Here is a 12,862-nt window from a genome sequence, read left to right as displayed (position 1 = left end):
ATTTTTACAGGTTCAGATGATACACTGTACATATGTCCAGTAAAATTGGTTTCAAAAAGTGATTTTTCACCCGTATTATCTGTACCATGGATGAGTGTCTCATTGGATATCAAATGTGTGTATCGGATTGGATAAAATACAAATCCTACGACCAATCAAACTCGATCATAAATCCTACGACCAATCAAACTGGTTGGATCCTGCGGGGTGAGATTATCCGGATATCACCCCATTGTGCGGGAGAGTTCGACGGCTCCATTTTGCCATATTTCGGCGTATTTTGGTATATTTTGCCATTTTCGTGATGGGGAATGCCACCTCAATCCAATTTGACTTGAGATTTGTATAAGATGATTGCCAAGGTGATCAAAATTCCCTGAAATCTCCAATTTGACAGAGAAAACTCCAAAAGCGCGGGTTGAGCCGCAGAGTGAGTTCGACACCGTCATGACGATGAACAAGTCCGAAGTCGGCACTTCGTCATCCCACCGGGTGCTGCTCCCTCCATCGTCCGCGGAAGCGGCAGCCTCCATGACGGCATCCAATGATGTGCGACGACGTCCGCTCAGCAAGACCGCGCTTCGCAAGGAAGCGTCGTACGTGTTCAAGTATCTCCTATTCGCGCAGGTGACGGTGTACCTTGAAACCGGAACGATCCCGTGCTTGTTGGACTCGTTTGCCGTCGTGTTCAACATGAATGCGCGGGAGCAAGGGTGGCTCGGCAGCGTCGTGTATATCTCCCTGTGCGCGGCATCCCCGCTCAGCGCCATCGCGTACAAGCACGTGGACGCCAAGTACGTGCTCGGGATCTCGCTCGTGCTCAACAACCTATGCGTGCTCGGGTTTGCCATGACGCCGACGGGGTACGACAACAGCTCAATCGTGCTCATCACGATGCGCGCGTTGATCGGGTTCACACAGTCGTTCTTGTGTGTGTACACGCCGCTGTGGGTCGACGCGTTCAGTCCGCGGGGGAGTGTCGCTGGATGGATGAGCTACCTCCAAGGAAGCGTGCCGCTAGGGGTCATGTTCGGGTACCTTTTTGGCTCCGTGAGCAACTGGCTAAGCACGGACATGTGCTTCTTCCAGTGCTGGCGGTGGCCATTCCTCCTCCAGTTTGTGCTCGTGGTACCCCTCATGATTGGCGTGTTCTTTGTGCCGACGGAGCACCTCAACATCATCATGTCCACGCGTAAGAAGCAGCCCCTACCCATCCCCGACAAGGCGCTTCCACGGCCGCCTTCCTTCAACACCACCACCCATGACGTGGCAGAGCGACAGCACACCCACCCCGTCATGCTCGAGGAGATGGTGCTTCCCCGGCGGTCCACGTCCTACTCCAACTTGTCCTTTCGGTACAGTACTTGCGTTTGGTTGGTTGGCGTAGTTTTATGGGGTTCTACCGTCGTTATATCAGTTGATCGCCTCTTTTTACCAGTTTTACACCTTTCTCATCAGTTTTTCGCCTCTTTTTCGTGTTTTTTTTGTTTTTTTTTGTTTTTTCGTGAATTTTTGTTCATATACAGTATGTCGAGCAGCCAACCCAAAGCAGAGGCGAATTACCAATATACTGTGTGCGATGATGGGCAATTCCTTTCGTAATCATTGTCAAATCCGTGCGAAATTGGATATAATCCCCAGTCGAATCAAAGAAAATAGGCAAAATATGACCTGTTCTAGCCAATCATATGATAACATTTGAGATATTTGAACCAATCAGCGAGCATTCAAGAATCCCGTTCACAAATCCGAGTCCAAAATCAGTTTAGATAAAACTACACTCTCCACGATCCATATGTAAAAACCCAACACATGACAAGAGAAATGCCATAGAAAAAAAATAGTGTATGTGTTTGACTGCCACTGGTTGCATATATATCTATATATATATATATATATACTCGTGATGGAATGTTGTCTCTATCTAATGTATATTATTTATGTACATATAGCAGCAATGCCGAGTTGAACCCAGCGCAGTTTACTGCCATTCGAGCGTCATACACGACCCCTCGGTTCCGCATGGACTCGTACGATATTGACTTCGTCGACGACCCCGAGCTGGTCTCCAGTAGTTCTCACCATCACAATCCTCCTCACCATGTTCCGAATGCCCCCATGTCCCTGCCAACCTACGGCACAACATCGAACACTTTGATGGAGCCTGTGACCACCCCTAGCTCCTCCCTTCCGCACTCGGCTCCACCGGAGATCCCCCCGCCCCCGCCACCGTTCAAATCGGCGCCATCTCTGCATGAAACTACATTGCCTTCTTCCTTGTACGATCTATATATATATATATATATATGGATAGATAGATTGGATAGATCGAGTCGTAGTAGGGTCGTCTTGTTCATTGTGTGATCTATCTATCTATATATATAGTTGGATTGGATTGGATGGATATATATATACACACTGGATCGAGTCGTTGTAGTGTATATATATATTAATTTATATATATGTGTTTTGATATCAAAGGTGAAATATTGTGTAGAACGCAAGCCGGGGTAGTGCGGCCGCCAACAACTGTGCCCGTGCTTCGGACGACATCATCGCGCCGATCCTTTCGGTATGGTCCTTGTTCCTCTCAGATAATATATCTTTGGACTTTTGTGCGGCTTATTTGCCGAAAATTGGATCGATTTGTATGGCATTTTGTGCGAATATGCCGATAATTGGATTGATTTGTATGACTTTATAAACCCAGCCAACCGACCCCGCGTTGGTTGGTGTGTATATATACATATATATTAAAACTAAAAAAACTAAAAATCTATACAAGCACAAATCTAATACAAAATCACCGTGTATATATATATATCCCTGTATTCTATAAATGTAGTATCATTTCCCTTGCATTGTTCTTCTAACATGCCCCCATTGGTCACAACTGTAGCGGGTATCGCGCGTGTTCCAGCCGCGTGATCATGGACGAATTCGATGAAGATGAACAAGAAGAAGATGATATAGATGTGGACATGGGGTTCTTCCACAGCTTACGGGTGCTGCTCCTTCGGCCGCTCTTTACTCTGATCGTACTCGGCCTCAGCGCCATCTACTTCGTCGTGACCGGCGTCCAGTTCTGGTCCACCATATACCTCCAGCGCAACTTCAACGCATCTGTGGTGATTGTCAACGGGCTTTTTGTTGTCGTCGCTGGCACTGGTCCGATCTGGGGCGTGTTCTTTGGAGGCGCACTCATCGACCGCGCGGGTAAATATATATATATTATATATATACGTATATATATACGTAGATACGTCACTAAAAAATGAATCCCAATTACCTGCTTTCCCCTCGCCCTTCTAGTGGTTCATAAAGTGGCGAAAACGACGCAAAAAGTTGAAAGTGTAGCCAACACCACTTTTGTTGAGGAAAAATGTGGTTATATATATATATATATGTGCGTTTAGGGATGGAATTTTTCATGAGTCTTCTTCTTCTTGGAATTGTATATATATATATATATATATATATATATATATATATATATATATATGTGTGTGTGTGTGTATGGTCCTCGATCCGTCCATGAGGACAACGTTACGTGTGATATGATGATGTTGATTTTCGATTGTTCGATTTGGTTATTGTATGATATATATATATATATATATATATATATATTCGAGTATGTCAATGTACAAGTGGTGATGATACGATTCAAATATCCGTTGAATATATATATATATGGACAATAATGTGCTCTATCCTTCCATGAAGAAGAGGACAACGTGTGTGATGATGTGAGTCGATTCCTTGTGTTATATATATATTACTGCTCAATGTTGTTGTATGCCAATGTACAAGAGGTGATGATGGGATTCAACTCCTTGTATGTCAATCTATATATATATAATATACATATATATATTGTTGTATGTTGTCCTCGTGCCAATTTGATGTTGTGATTTGATTCGTTTATCTATCTATATATATATATATCACCCAAGGCGTTATTGATGCGATATTCGTTTATATATATATATATATTTGTATGTTGTTACCAAGTATACAGTGTATATATATCACACCCGACTGTATATGTTTGTGTACGTTTTCGTTCATATCGACTATACATATCATTATCTTTCTAGGACAGAATAGTGACATGTCACTGTAGGCGGGTACATGGGGCTCCACCAACGCGCAAAAGCGCTGGGTATTTGCGTGTGCCTGGGGTTTGTGGCGTTTTCCCTGGGAATAGTGACCACATTCCTCCCAAATCTGTATCTAACTGCCGCCAGCTTGTGGCTGGTTTTGTTCTTTGGCGGGTCCATCCTTCCATCCTGCACGGGGATTTTTATCAGCGCCACGCCAGTCCATCTGCGGTCGCTCGCGTCCTCCGTGTCAGTTATGGTGTTTAACCTGCTCGGGTACGCTTCGTTTTATGTAGTTATTGATTTCGTGCATTTCAGTCAAATTAGTCTATTTTCGGGGATTGATGAAATCGCCATTGAAGCGAGCAAACGAGTATGATTGGCTATAAAAAGAATGGAGGTTGGAATGTGATTGGCTAAAAAGATTGATTGATACCCCTGAGTTTGATATAAAATTTCACAGGTCCGGCGATTGTTTGGCGGTTAATTCAACCAAGTATTGGAGGAAATTTTATGTAGAACAAATCACACAATATATTTCGATTGGTAGAAAGAAGAAAAAAATACTTTGGTTTATAGTTGGTTCATCGTTTTATCTTGTACGTACTTAAGTCCATCCACGACTTCGAAGTGGAATCGTTGAAGAGGGAAAATACACTTTGATTGGCTGCTTGATTCGTGTTGTGGGATTTGATTGGTCGATCCATGCATGGTCTGCCGATTTGGGAGCCGTGGGGCCTTCCACAAACAGTAAATTCGAATAATCGAAGGATGGACAATATATATATATATATACATATATATACATATATACTTCATAGTGTGTTGAAAATACATATTGTCGTTTGACCCAAAGTTTGGACTTTTGTGCTGATTTCCCAAATTCTATCAATCGATTCTTTGGTTTGTTTTTGTCTGTAAAAATCGTCCAGCGTCACACTAATATCAAAGTCAAACACTATTTCGATGTTGCATTGGTCGAATGTGAGTGGATGATTTGATTGGCTACTTGATTCGTGATCTGGGTTTTGATTGGTCGATTTTCGATTGTCTGCCAATTTCGTGATTTGCTTATTCGATTGAGAGCACACGCACCCCACACCACTTTCGAATCGACTTGACAATATATATATATATATATTTATATATATATACTAATATTACGTGCATGTGTAGGTACGCGTTGGCACCGGCGTTGACAGGGTCGTTCATGGAACTGATCCACAACAACCAGGATGACCCCCATAGTTATTGGTATGAGTGCGATGAAGCGTGTATGTATCGCGTGGGCTTTCGCTGCTGCCTCGCGTGGAGTGTATGGTCTTTGCTGGCCATGTTAGCGGCGTACATTGTGGCCAAGCGGCAAGCGGCGGCGGCTATTCGGACTGGGGAACCCCCGCAGCATCACATACAACGACCTGTGAAGGCGGCTATGATCATGCACTAATCATACGTAGTAGGAGTTAGTCTCTAGTTAGACGAGTTTTGCTTTGACGAGAGATTATTGAATAGGTAAAGATAGAAAAGTACAAAGATCATGATAAAGATGCCCAACTACACCACGTAGATACTAGTACTACACCTTTTTTCTATTGAGTTGGGACTTTTTTCAACGTTCTTGGCTTGGCGCTCATTCGAAAGGGCGATGTGTCCATTCATTTGGCCTTGTGGCCAATGGACACGGCGCTCATTCGAAAGGGCGATGTGTCCATTCATTTGGCCTTGTGGCCAATGGACACGGCGCTCATTCGAAAGGGCGATGTGTCCATTCATTTGGCCTTGTGGCCAATGGACACATCGCCCTTTCGAATGAGCGCCAAGCCAAGAACGTTGAAAAAAGTCCCAACTCAATAGAAAAAAGGTGTAGTACTAGTAGGCTGTAGTTGTAAAAGTACAGTACTAGTAGTAATTAGTAAAGGACGCTAAAACCATTTAACCTTCGCATTTGGGATACAAAGAATAACCGAAGGTTAATACCGTTTTGGACAATGGTATAACGTGAAATCGATACAACTGGTTTAGTACTACTACAACATAACGTAGACCTGTACTGTACTGTGCCAAGTGTTTCGAACGCGTTAGTAGTAGTACTAACTGAAATCACGTTTTGAAAGAAAGGTTTAAACGTTTAACCTAAAGTAAACGATTGAGTTCTGATCGATTTCCCACGATGAGCGATGACGAAGAGTACGAGTTTGAGTACAGCGACAACGACGACGATGTAGACATGGGGGACGACGAGAGTAGCCCGGAAGTGGCGATGGAGAACAAGTACTACCTCGCCAAGGCTGTGCGCGACGAGAAGCATCATGACGAGAACGACGCCGTGGAAGCGGCGTTCCAACAAGTCCTCGACCTCGACGAGTTGGGCGAGTCGATCTGGGGCTTTCGCGCGCTCAAGCAACTGATTAAGTGGGAGATCCGCCACAGCGAGTTGGAAAAGGCGATGAAGCATTACGAGCAGCTCCTGCATCGCATTGCCACGTCTGCCGTGATCACACGCAACATGGGCGAGAAAGGTGTGAACGGCGTCTTGGACTTTGTCTCTGCGCACCCCGTCGTGCCCACTAATGCGTCCGGCACGTCCTCCGCGTCCTCAGGTACATATCCATGTATAATCGCTCTCTCCACGCCGTTGCACTTTCTGCATGTCCTGTCTAAACTACCATCCCCATCTTGTAGTTACACAATATCAAACTCTATGCTTGAAAAGAATCCTCATCGTATATTATATTCTCCGTGGAAATATATTTATATATATATATATACATGTATCCACCATGGCGAGATGTAGCTTGCTTTATCTTGTACATATACATATATGTCCTGGTAATATATATTTCTAAATTTATATATCTATACTATATATTATTGATTTGGAACGAATTTCTGGAATCACGTTCATTGGTCATTATTTCGACATTCCTTGTCTCTGATTGGCTAGATTGTTTTTTTGTTTTTTCAACTGCAGAATCCGAAACGCCTCTGAAACTTCGAGGGTTGTGTGATCAGATTGACCTGTTTCCAATCTCATAGAATCGGGAAACTTGTAGGAAATTCATAATTTATATATTTATATTTATATATATATATATATATATACATATACTTTAATATCTATGGATACATTTTACCCGTTTAGTGGCTAACCTGTTATTGGTACCTATACATATATATAATATATGATGGTAGCAATTACGTGGGTACTGTTATCAATAAAAGCATTTATATATAAAGTATATATGTATTTTTATTGATATCGTACCCACCTAAATTGCTACAAGTATATATATATACTTTTATCGATATAGTACCGACCTATTTGCTACCATCCATATAAAACTCCTGTCCGTAACGAGTATACATATATATATACCGTAGACGACAGCGCGTGGGCGATATTACAGCAATTTTACGAAACCACGTTGGCCACATTGCAGCAAAATGAGTCGCGCAATGAGCGGCTGTGGTTTAAAACAAATTTGAAGCTGGGCAATCTCCTCTTTGACCGGCGGATGGACTCGACCAAGCAAAGCATGCAGTTGCTGCGCATCGTCAAGGAGTTGCTAGCGTCATGCGAGGCGAACGCGGCGGCGGTGGACGACGACGACGCTGCTACGACTGGATTGAAGCACGACTCGCAGCTCCTCGAAGTATACGCGCTGCAGATCCAGCTCTACACGGTGCAAAAAGATAACAAGAAGCTCGTGGAACTGTACGAAAAGGCGCTGCGTGTCAAACCTGGCGTCGCCCATCCCCGGATCGTGGGCGTGATTCGAGAATGCGGCGGAAAGATGCACATGATGCAGGTACGGACTCGACTTGGTGATTGTGTGCGTTTCACCCAAACTTGTATGACTTGGGAGGTCATGTCAAATTGCTGTCGAATCGATTCGATCTATCCTATTTAAGCTGTTTCTTGTACACACACACTCTGTATACTATATATATGATACAAAGATTAGTATATATATATATTGATACAAAGATTATTATATATATATATATATATATATATATATATATATTGATACAAAGATTATTATATATATTTATATATATACGTGGTTTTGCCCAATGCGGAGGGATCAAACGTTTGGATTGTCAGAATATATTCGACATGACGGGATGATTTGATTGGCAGTTCTTTCATCGATTCTGTTTTTGCTCACAGTTTCGAATCGATTTGACAACAACACATGCTGAATACGGCTTGACGAGGATATCACACTATTTGACGGTCATACACTATTTACGTGTGGTAACCTGTTTGGCTGAATCGTTGAACCCTGCTTGTGGGTTTGTGTTTTCGTGTCGGTCGTGGATAAAGATATTTTGTCGAAATGTTTTCTTCAAAGTTTCCCCATTTCATGTGATTGGCTACTCATTTCTTATAGAAATGCAAAATGAGATTATAGCCAATCAGCGACAAGTATTGTCGGATTGACCAATGGGAGAGATTGGTGCCCGGTTCACGAATCTCCAATATACTTGATGATTGTATTTTGATGGGGTATAAAGCTGGTGATTTCGAGCATCGATTGGTGTGAAGATATTTAATGTATGTATGGTATACAAAGATGAAAACTTGGGGTTGTTTTGACTGGGTTAAACTAGACTAGGCGACGATTGGTTGAAAAGTTTCGCGAGTGCACTTTGATTGGCTAGAACAGTCGTCTCAAACACATATATTGGCCAAATTCATTCGATTCGGTAAAGTTCAATTTGGAACGGATTATTGACACTATGGAAGAAGGCTGTACTGGATGTGTTGACCAGGAGCACACTATTTGACGCTCACACATCACTATTTCCGTGTGGCTGGGGTGACATCCTGATTGGTTGAATCATTGAATCCTTGTGTGTGTATATATTTTTACATGAAAGTATTTAAAATGTGTTTAGATGGGAGGTTGTGCTATGGATGCATGATATAAATAGGGTAGTGATATTTCATATCGTTGAGTTGTACATATGTTGTTTGTTCAAATTTCACGACTTATATAATTTAATATGTTGTCTGCGATGTATTGCCGACTCTGCATTGGGTTCAGCTTGTATATATAGGGCGACTGGGAACAAGCCCGCAATGCGTTCTTTGAAGGGTTCAAGAATTTTGACGAAGCGGGCGAAGCAAGGCGGTTGCAATGCCTCAAGTACGTGCCAGTTTATTATATATATATCTTGAAAAAAAAATATTATTTGATATATATATATTGATTGATTGATTTGCAGGTATTTGGTACTGGCAAATATGCTAGGCGAGTCCAAAATCAATGTATTCGACTCGCAAGAAGCCAAGCCGTACGAACAGGCCAAAGAAATTGTGGCCATGACCCAACTTACGGATGCGTTTATGAACGACGACATCAAACAATTTGGTACTTAAGCTGTCTATGGTGTATATGTGTTTTACGTTGACAAGGAGATGTCGATAGAGACTGTTTTGAATCGACATGGCCACTCGATCATGTCGGATGGATTTATCAAACACTATGTGGACAACCTCCTTCGCACGATTCGCAGCAAGGTAAGCCACTGCGATTCCAAATAGACCTTAACGCTGCTACTTCTCATCTTGAACGGTTCGTTTTATCAAGACGTACGTGTATGTAGGTAGTACTCAAAGTGATCAAACCCTATCAAGTCGTGCGATTGGCTTACATTGCGTCGGTAAGTTAGGACTCGTAGTGTTTATATTGTTCTTTCTATGCATTAATATGGTGGATATTCTGCAATGCTAACGGTAGTATTGTCGTTTCGAATATATATTTTTTGCATGCGTTAATTCTAAAGCAGTATTATAAATCGACGAATGAATCTATTTCTGAGTTTACAGAAAAGCAAAAAAATAGCGTAGAAATAAATACAGTATACAAAGTGTTCAAGTGTGCGATTGATTACAACGTTACAGTGGTGTCTTGGAATGGGTTTTGATTGGTCGGTTGATTCTCTGCCCCATTGGTGCGGCTCATTCAACGGAGCAAAACCAAACTTCGAACTAAATTGACAATATATACTTCCTCTGTTCCAGGTTACTGCCGACATTTCAAAATTCGCATGTTCCAAGTTACTGGTGACATTTGCATTTCATTGGCTGTAATTCTTCAATTTCTATCAATATCGAACATTTATGACATTTCATTGGCTTACAATTGCTTTAAGCGCTGATTATAAACCAATCTTTTGCGAAAATTCATGCAATTCCGTTTCAAAGTATCATTAGCCCAAATTGAGGGCTCGATTGTCTGTGTCAATTCAAAGTAAATGTCGGCAGTAACCTGGAACAGAGGACGTAATAATATATATCACGTATTTTGATGCTAATTATAGTGAAAACAATGGTAGGAATTGAATGGCATTGACCGTCAAGAAGTGGAGCACATTCTTGCAGCTCTAGTTTTGGACGGTAAAGTCCAAGGTCGGATTGATCAAGTCAACGGCCTTCTCGTGCTGCGCCCGTACGTTTGAGTTTTCATAAATGTGAATAATTTTGACTCTTTTTGTTTATTTTAAATGTAATTAGGCACAAAAGCGACGAAAAATTAGTCGGGGCACTAAACCAGTGGACCCACTCGCTTGAAAAGTTGCGCCGCCAACTGCACGACAAACTGCTTCCCGAAGCAGCCTAATTACTGGCAATAAATATTGTGCATTTCGCTCCAATATTGCTTACTTTGGTGAAAGAAATCGCCAGCAAATCAAGCCAAGCAGTATGATTGGCTAAAACGAATGAAGGCTGCCTTGTGATTGGCTATAAAGAGTGACTGGAACTTCAGCTTACAGTTAGTTTTGCATTAACAGTAAGTAACTTAAGCTTATACTAGTATTTCATGGCAGTGTAACGTTATGTGCAAAAGTCGTCTTTTTTATAGTACTTCCAGTACTATAAAAAAGACGACTTACCTATTAATAGTATGGCGCTTTGTAGATGTATAATATAGCCAATCACACACGTCAAAATTCCAATATTATTGTCCATTTTAGCGAATCAAAAAGGTCTCTCACTCGCCAATCCAATCTCTTATTATGATAATAATGCAGTTTTTTCAGCCAATCCAAATGAACGATACATTGTATTTCAGCCAATCCGATTTGAATGATTACGCGCCTCGATGCTACTGTCAACGCGGCTGCTACGACGTCTTGTACACGACAGCCACCATGGCCCAGATCACGCAAATGCCTTCGGGATAGGGCACGCTCTTGACGGCCACGCCAAACTGGGCATGCGTCGCCTTGGGGAAGAGCACGACCTCTCGCCCGACGACATCCGCCACTAGCTTTCGTTGGACGTCGTCGAGACTGGTGCCGCTCACGGGGAAGCCTTTGAACGTGTGGCCTTGCGGCACGGCCCCTTGCACGCTATTCTACGATTCACGTTATTGTCAACCCATTCCACTGTAGGCACCACCACCACACACTGTACGAGGTACCTGAAAGTACACGTTGTCCACGTTGGCCGATCCAAACACCCGTTCCACTTCGTACGACGTGAGGGCCATGCGTATGTAATGGCTCAAGTCAGGGTGCCACCTCGTCGTGTGCAGTCCGTGGGCGGCTCGCGTGGCCTGCAGCCAGTGGCGCAGCGCCCGATCGGTCGCCGCGTCGTCGGTCATCGTTACCGGCGGACGAAGCGCAACGGATGGCTGGCGCGGCCCCACTTGTGCAATCAACGCCGGATCCAACGCCTTCCACAGCTGGGGATTCTCAACCGTCCAATCCACAAGCGCAAACTCGATCCTGTCTTGGCAGTTGGCATAAAACGACTGGTGGTTGAACACGCAGTCCACGCGGTCGTACATAGCAGCCGACGCCGCCACGCATTCGCCTGTTACGGCCTCCCACAACACAACCCTACGACACACTCGTGCACTTATTTTGGACAATTGATTGTTATTGTCGATTTTCGTCAGGTTTCTCTCTCATTGGATCAAACTGCGCCGCGACATTTGATTGGCTAATACCCACTTGGTAGAATATCGAAAATGAACTGCAGCTCCGACACACAAGTAATATTGACCAATAACGAGAGATTCGAGCTTCGAGCTCAATCCATACCAAGTCTCCAATACATACTGGAGATGTATAGTTAACACACACATGGAGATCCAATTGCAATGACTGTACTGGTATGTATGGACACATCAGAATACTATGAGTTTGGTAATCACGAATCGACGCCATTGGCTACTCCAACTTTGAGCTACGTTTGATTGGCTATTTCAGAAAGGAGACGTAGATTCAGCCAATCAGAATATCAAAGCGCGATTCAATATTGAATAGAAAACCACGTGAATGTTGGACGTTTGGAGCGAATGAAGTCACAAGATAATCCTACAATCTTTGTGAACGTTTCAAAGAGGGCAAGTAGATTTAGCCTATCAACATTCCCAGCGTGATTCACTGTTGATTAAAATCCACGTGAATTCCTACAAAAAAATATTTTGTAAGGACTGTAGGCTTGCATAATCCTCTTCTGACTCACATAACATAACCTCTGCGACGCAATCTCCATACAGGATGATAGTCAAGTCGATTCAGAGAATGGTACATGAAAAAAGTGAAAAAGATATTGTGCTTTCGAGTGAAATTTCGTGTTGTGGTTTCTCGTTGGAATTTAAATCGATTTGATTGGCTACTTCAGAATATGAGCTCAAAATTATTAGCCAATCAAAACCTTCTCAATGAAATTGAACCAATCAGATCGATTGTGGATCGGTTTGGTCGGCGCGATTCGATTGCACCCCGTCCCCAAA

The 12,862-nt window shown here is 42.9% G+C and overlaps 3 protein-coding genes across 7 annotated transcripts; 2 read left to right on the top strand and 1 right to left on the bottom strand.

The window, feature by feature from the left end:
- The first annotated feature begins 398 nt into the window (after nt 1–398).
- H257_18187 (hypothetical protein) lies at nt 399–5,683 on the top strand. Of its 3 annotated transcripts, none has more exons than XM_009847199.1 (6): nt 399–1,355; nt 1,956–2,279; nt 2,498–2,572; nt 2,900–3,216; nt 4,127–4,379; nt 5,280–5,683. In XM_009847199.1, the coding sequence occupies exons 1-6, from the start codon at nt 448–450 to the stop codon at nt 5,548–5,550; spliced, it is 2,148 nt and encodes a 715-aa protein (XP_009845501.1). In that variant the 5' UTR covers nt 399–447; the 3' UTR covers nt 5,551–5,683. The 3 variants fall into 3 exon arrangements, with proteins under 3 accessions (XP_009845501.1, XP_009845500.1, XP_009845502.1); XM_009847198.1 differs by having other exon boundaries at nt 1,953–2,279; XM_009847200.1 differs by lacking the exons at nt 4,127–4,379; nt 5,280–5,683 and having other exon boundaries at nt 2,900–3,294.
- A 560-nt stretch (nt 5,684–6,243) lies between these two features.
- Nucleotides 6,244–10,771, top strand: H257_18186 (hypothetical protein). 3 transcript variants are annotated; one of them, XM_009847195.1, is made up of 8 exons: nt 6,244–6,703; nt 7,485–7,912; nt 9,171–9,259; nt 9,339–9,484; nt 9,542–9,633; nt 9,720–9,776; nt 10,452–10,564; nt 10,630–10,771. In XM_009847195.1, the coding sequence occupies exons 1-8, from the start codon at nt 6,274–6,276 to the stop codon at nt 10,733–10,735; spliced, it is 1,461 nt and encodes a 486-aa protein (XP_009845497.1). In that variant the 5' UTR covers nt 6,244–6,273; the 3' UTR covers nt 10,736–10,771. The 3 variants fall into 3 exon arrangements, with proteins under 3 accessions (XP_009845497.1, XP_009845498.1, XP_009845499.1); XM_009847196.1 differs by having other exon boundaries at nt 10,452–10,771; XM_009847197.1 differs by lacking the exons at nt 10,452–10,564; nt 10,630–10,771 and having other exon boundaries at nt 9,720–9,827.
- A 406-nt stretch (nt 10,772–11,177) lies between these two features.
- H257_18185 (hypothetical protein) lies at nt 11,178–12,079 on the bottom strand. The gene is made up of 2 exons (XM_009847194.1): nt 11,540–12,079; nt 11,178–11,473 (listed from the first exon to the last, which is right to left on the bottom strand). The coding sequence occupies exons 1-2, from the start codon at nt 11,906–11,908 to the stop codon at nt 11,240–11,242; spliced, it is 603 nt and encodes a 200-aa protein (XP_009845496.1). The 5' UTR covers nt 11,909–12,079; the 3' UTR covers nt 11,178–11,239.
- Between the last annotated feature and the right edge of the window lie 783 nt (nt 12,080–12,862).

The sequence above is a fragment of the Aphanomyces astaci genome (assembly GCF_000520075.1).
Source record: "Aphanomyces astaci strain APO3 unplaced genomic scaffold supercont1.142, whole genome shotgun sequence".
NCBI lineage: Eukaryota > Oomycota > Saprolegniomycetes > Saprolegniales > Verrucalvaceae > Aphanomyces > Aphanomyces astaci.
This window is presented reverse-complemented; position numbering and strand designations above follow the sequence as displayed.

Excerpts from the sequence above, each read along its gene's own strand:
- H257_18187 (XM_009847198.1), top strand. The coding sequence starts at position 448 with ATGACGATGAACAAGTCCGAAGTCGGCACTTCGTCATCCCACCGGGTG. Across the intron at positions 1,356-1,952 it reads TACTCCAACTTGTCCTTTCG|CAGCAATGCCGAGTTGAACC; the intron begins GTACAGTACTTG and ends ATGTACATATAG. Across the intron at positions 4,380-5,279 it reads ATGGTGTTTAACCTGCTCGG|GTACGCGTTGGCACCGGCGT; the intron begins GTACGCTTCGTT and ends GTGCATGTGTAG.
- H257_18186 (XM_009847195.1), top strand. The coding sequence starts at position 6,274 with ATGAGCGATGACGAAGAGTACGAGTTTGAGTACAGCGACAACGACGAC. Across the intron at positions 9,260-9,338 it reads AGGCGGTTGCAATGCCTCAA|GTATTTGGTACTGGCAAATA; the intron begins GTACGTGCCAGT and ends ATTGATTTGCAG. Across the intron at positions 9,777-10,451 it reads GATTGGCTTACATTGCGTCG|GAATTGAATGGCATTGACCG; the intron begins GTAAGTTAGGAC and ends AAACAATGGTAG.
- H257_18185 (XM_009847194.1), bottom strand. The coding sequence starts at position 11,908 with ATGTACGACCGCGTGGACTGCGTGTTCAACCACCAGTCGTTTTATGCC. Across the intron at positions 11,474-11,539 it reads TGGACAACGTGTACTTTCAG|AATAGCGTGCAAGGGGCCGT; the intron begins GTACCTCGTACA and ends CGTGAATCGTAG.